The sequence below is a fragment of the Scaptodrosophila lebanonensis genome, unplaced genomic scaffold (assembly GCF_003285725.1).
Source record: "Scaptodrosophila lebanonensis strain 11010-0011.00,11010-0021.00 unplaced genomic scaffold, SlebRS2 tig00001412-arrow-pilon, whole genome shotgun sequence".
NCBI lineage: Eukaryota > Metazoa > Arthropoda > Insecta > Diptera > Drosophilidae > Scaptodrosophila > Scaptodrosophila lebanonensis.
The window spans coordinates 1,173,545-1,179,590 of NW_022060739.1; the positions used below are offsets into that span (position 1 = coordinate 1,173,545).

Genomic DNA, 6,046 nt, shown 5'->3' on the forward strand with positions numbered 1-6,046 from the left:
TACCGCTCAGCAATTGCCAAGTCAGCTTAACAAGTTTGATAGCCACACCTGTTCGTTAAAAGTATTTTGCAGTAAAGTTTCTCTGTGCATGCATTCTCAGAAATTCCCAGTGCTACTGATTTTAGTAAATAAATATACTGCAGTTTATATATTGGCCAACGCTTATCAGCTCCCACGACAATATTGATGTTAAAGTGCTAGCGTTAAGAAAACAGTTGTTAAGCACGAAATATCTAAGAATATACTTAATTCCAACAACAACTAAGTACGTTCATTCAGAAGTTCTATTGGCTCTATAACGGGCTCACAGATAGCATATTGTAAAAACTTAGTATATGCGACTTATCCAAGTACTTATCGCTGCTTTATTATGCCTTCAATATAATGTGTTTGCCGTCTAGTTTCTATCGCTCCGTATACTCGTAAACTACACATTCATTGTATGTGATGACAACTTGCATTTATGAATGCCCATAAAGATTTGACCACTGAATTTAAAAAAGAAAATTTCCTACCGATAGGCGTTGGACAAAACCTTGTGCAATTGGCCAGTGTTTATATGGATTCCCATATAAAAGCGCTGAACAATGATCCCGAGTTTCATTGCTGGCCATTAAGTTTTTGCGACAGCTTGTCGCATTCATAAAAAGAAAATACAAGTATACGCTATGCTGTGGCATTGGACAAGAGTTTGGCAGGTGCTGGTACTAGTGGGTCTGAGCTGTTTCGCACACGATGCAGAAGCGAAGCGACTGCATCTGGACGACGATCATAAAGCACCCAAGATCGATGGTCGTATAGTGGGCGGCGTGGAGGCAGCCGATAACGCGGCACCTTTTCAAGTCTCGATTCAAATGATTTGGGGAACGCATGGCTGTGGTGGCGTCATACTCAACGAGCGCTGGATACTCACAGCAGGCCATTGTGTGAATGACGATAGTCTGGATCAACTGCGTGTTGTCGTCGGCACCAACAACTACACAGCGCCCGGTCAGATACTATATCCGGAATTCTCGTTGGTTCATTGTCGGTATGATCTGCCATACATGTACCATAACGACATAGCCCTGGTGCGACTGAACGATTCAATTGTGTTTAACGAACGCGTGCAAGTAGTTCCGTTAAGTGACAAGAACCCGCCAGTGGGCGCCACTGTAACGCTAACGGGCTGGGGCACACAGTACTTGAATGGGGCACCAATGCAAATGCTACAAACCATCAACTTGACGGTTATCGATCACGATGACTGTGTCGAGGAATGGTCGGAGAACCCAGGAGTTGATATCGGACATATTTGTACATTTACGCGTGAAGGAGAAGGCGCTTGTTCCGGCGATTCGGGCGGTCCAATCATGTGGGAGGGAAAGCTGGTGGGACTTGTCAATTGGGGAGCGCCCTGTGCAGTGGGTAGACCCGATATGCATGCCAATACGGTTTACTATCAGGACTGGATCAGGCGAACAATGTCTGAGTGCAAAGTTAAATCAAGTTGATCAAATAAAGGAATCTAAAAGATGAAGAGAATTATTCTCTAATGGAAATAGTATTTGTGATAAATATTTGAGTGCAAAGCACTAAGAAGGGAAGTGTCTCCCACACTAATCAGTGCTTAGTTTTTGTTTAAAGCTTACAAATTTCATAACTTGAACCTGTTCTGAGCAGCTTTACAAATGACTTGAAAGTGGTGTTAGGGAAAGTTACCTTACCTATTAAAAACTGTTCAATTGTTCAACGATAGACAATTTGATAATTAATATGGCAAGAGGAGTACTAGATATAAATGGCTTATAAAACCTAATCGACTTCCGTTCATAGGGATGTCGAAAGTGATTAATAAAGATATGCACAAGTTGAAATTGATCATTGCGTAAGAGCTTTATAATCAGATTAATTTCTTCCAGTGTGGCATTCTAAGCTGTGCCTGGTTGTCTAAGTCTGGGCTTGCGTTTTCACTTTTGTGGCTAAAAGCGCGTTGCTCAACATTCTCGTCAAATCCCATTGGCCGTGAGAAGTGACTTAAGTGCTCGCCGGCACCGACAATGACAAAAAGAACAACAGCAACAACAAAAATTCGGCGGGCATGCTTTTACGATGGCTTTGCGCTTTTGTTTTTTGTATGTTGACGCTTTTTATCTAATCAATAATCGACAACGACTACAACAACAGCAACATTATGGGAGCGAACAAAAATGTGAAAATAGCAAACGTGCAAAATCTGTGGGGAGCCGCAAGGACAAGAAACGAAAAGGCCAAGTTGTCGACATAGTGTGTGAACTTCGTCACAGGGACACGGACCAGGACGACAACGACGAACGTGTTGGCAAACATACTACACATACCAACAAAAGAAAGGAAGAAAAATAGAACGCAGAGGGCGAGTGCCAAAAAGCACACTCTAGTGTGTGTTTGTGTATGTGTGTGAAAACTTTTAAGCAAACAATTGCCAGGCGGCAAGCGCCGGTAATAAAATCGGCACACACACGCACACGCAAGGACCCACAAGTAAACACACACAAACCTACACACACACACACACACACGAGCACACTCCAAAATACAGAGCATACAGAGACAGAGAAAGTCGTGTATAAATTGACAATATTGATAGCAGTGACGACAACGACATTGGCAGCATGGATAATGGCAACGGCATACAAAATTTGATGAAGTTATTTTTGTGTAGCACGCTTTTCTGGGCATCCCGCATTCGTCCTTGCGCTGAAATTTGATCTTTGTAGGCAATGATGCGCGCTAATGGCAGCATAGAACCTTTATTGCTGTCTATGTATACGAACATGCATACATATGTATGTATGTATGTATGTCTTATGTGTGCCCTTTTGATGTTCCTAACGGCCTAGTCGTGCCCTTGTAAATGGGCTGTCGACAATTTAAACGAAAAGGTGTGACAGTTTATGGCGCAATTCATTGATGAACGAGCTTAATTACTCACTTCACTGTCCACACTGTCCTTAAAGAAAACTGGCAGATAGTTTGATAGTTAGTATGCCTTTTCAGAGATCGTCTACGTCTACGACAAATTAAATAATGCTAGAGCTTAGAAGCTTTACATCATAGTAGCAATTTTCTGTGTAGTAAAAGTTTAGATTAAAAACTTTTATAAATGTTATTACAGTGTAATTTGTCTAGCTGCTTCCAATACTTTGCACCGACTTTTGAGGCAGCTAACATAAATTTAACTTTTAGTGGAATTATTTATTTCTTGCGGTTTGATGACAATATATGAAGTTGTTTTATATGTACATAATTCAGTGTGACTTCGGTTTCACTAATTAAATTGATATTACATTTTTTAACATGCATCAAATGGCTTAAAAAGAGTCTGTAATTTGTGCTCCAAATCTAAAAGATTTACAGCGAGCAGTTGTAATTCCACCAAGATACATATGTATATACACTAATTTAAATGAGTGAATAGTGCCTTGGTCTATGTAGAGTTCATTTTTGGTGAATGAATTTAATATGTCAGTTACAGCTGCAATAAATTGCAGCTTTTTTCCAAATGTAAAACAAATTACGCGTTTTCTTTTGTCTATTTTTAAAATTTAATAATTAATTAAGAAAGACAAAACACACCATCAGAACAATAAACGGTTGTTTGGTTGTCATTCTGACTGCATATTAAGCAACTACCTTATTTGAAAAAAAAGTTGCATAGATGGCGCAGCTAACTTTTTTAATGAACTTATAGAAAATTACTGCCGATAAGAGGCGCTTAAGTGCGAAAGGCTGTTGACCAAACGTAATTAGTTTCATACGAAATCAACTCTTAATGCTGCCAAAAACAATTTTCATGCGTTTTGCCGATGCAGCTAAGCATATTATAGTGTACTATATATTATAACCATTTTCAATCATTTTCTATGTAAATATACTAGTATAGTCAGAATGTGAAAGATTAAAAAAGTTTAGATATTCTAAATTCTCTGCTACACTTTCACGCGTTACTTTCAATATATATTTTACGATAATCGAAATTATGATCGATATCTTAAATCAACTTGTAGTATGAAAAATATACGCAATATATTAGTGTGCATAAATAATGTGCAGCCATACAGTACTTCTCCTTTTTCAGGGTCTTACTTAATGCCTATTAGAAGCCTGAATTAAATATATGAGTAATTAGTATTAGGATAACAATTGTTATTTTCTTTTTATATCGGACTTTAAAGCTGCTCTGTAAGATATAGTATTCATCATTTTTGATTTGAAAGGAAATTTCTATAACAATACTAATTCTTTATACATTCTTTAAACATAAAACTAGTTCCGGAGAGTCTTGATATAAGTACAAAAGGAGCAATAGCTTTACCACCACACCAGCTTAACTTTTAATTATGTTTCTCCATAAAATCAGCAACTAATTTCGTTCCCTCTCCAAGTATAATATTTAATGCTAATTTTACTTTCCGGCGCTGCTGTTGTTTTTTCCCCTCTCAGCAATATGGTAGCCAGCAACAAAATGATTTTACAAGAGCTCTGAATATGTTTTCTCTCTGCTACAACTTTTCATGACAATTTGTGAAGTTTTGTCTGTTGAGGGGAATGTTCATGGCCACGAGTCTTAGCATTCATTGCCATCTATGTGATGCTCCGTAAAATGGTTTCACATTTCAGCGCGCCTAAACTACGAGTATACTACAATTTCCGTTGCCTGACAACCACACACACACACACCCACACACATACAACATGCCCCAACCTCACACAGACTCCATATTTGCGTGTAACCGAGCCATGCAGAGGAAAGCAAAATTATTTGTGTAACCCAAACACACACACACCCATACACGCACAGATATTTAAATTGGGGTTTCGTATTTTGGGAATACGCGAACCCAAAAATTTCGCCACACACACGCACACCCAGACAATCACACATTCAGGCTGGCTCATTAAATATTGAGTTTCTTGTCATATTTATTGCTCGGCTGTCAGCTGTCGGAGCTCATTGAACAATTTGCTTGCGTTTGACATTTTGGCAGGTGGGCTAAAAACCAAAAAAAAAATAAATAAATAAATAAAAACAAAATAAAAGAACGAAATTCTACATGCCGCTTTAATTAGCAAAACTTTGGCGAAAAGAGGCGACATGCTGCTGCAGATACTTCTATTATTTTTCTTGCGTTGTTATGGTCATATGGACGTTTGGGGCACGGACTGAGAACATTTTCAGGTGCCGCACAAATAGCCAACACATTTGCATTGCTAATAATGTTGTTGACTTAAAAAGAAAGTAATAAGAAAAATAAGCAGAAAAGAAAACAAGAAGTCTGAAAGACATTGCGAGTTGCCTAAGAAGTTTTTAATGAGGCTGCAGCAGAAGTTTTTCGCGCGCTTCTAAACAAATCCCAGCACGAAGAAATAACAACAACTGTAATTTGCTTTTAATTAATGCCCCCAAAAATAAGCTGCCAACTGCAGTGAAAAAGTGACCGAAAAGTATGCTATGGATTTTCAAAAGAAGAACAAGAACTAGGTGTGGTGGCGCTCACCTAAAATCGTATAAAAGGGGAGGGGGTTGGGGCAGAAGGAGGGGGAGGGGTGCAAAGTCATAGAACGTTTGTTCGCTTGGCAAACTGCCAATAACACGGCACATGGCTACGAGTGTGCGATAAACATGCCAAAGCGTTAAAGCTGTTTTCCTTGTTTTTCTTTTTGTTGTTTCTCAGTTGTTGCTGTTGTTCAGGAAAACTCAGCGCAAAACCTTCCATGTGTGGGTTAGAAAATTTAGGTGGTGGTGGATGGGCCCAAACGGGTGGAGTACATGTGAGTGTGAAGCACATGCAGCGCTTTTGTAAAGTTTGTGCATTGAAACGGAATGGAATTCTGCAGGCTTAGTGAGTCGCACACACACATACATAAACAGCACTATAAAGTCGACTATGCAGCTTGTGTGTATGTGTGTGTGTGTCGCATGTATGTTGCATAGTTTTAGGCTTAGAGAATTGTGCAATTCTGCGCACCACACAAAACAATTTCTCAAACAATAAGCCAAGCAGTTACCAGAACCGCTAATAAA

General features: G+C 39.1%; 1 protein-coding gene across 1 annotated transcript; it reads left to right on the forward strand.

The window, feature by feature from the left end:
• The first annotated feature begins 668 nt into the window (after nucleotides 1-668).
• On the forward strand, nucleotides 669-1,541 carry LOC115631187 (chymotrypsin-1-like). The gene has a single exon (XM_030527878.1). The coding sequence runs from the start codon at nucleotides 669-671 to the stop codon at nucleotides 1,491-1,493; it is 825 nt and encodes a 274-aa protein (XP_030383738.1). The 3' UTR covers nucleotides 1,494-1,541.
• Nucleotides 1,542-6,046: the final 4,505 nt, after the last annotated feature.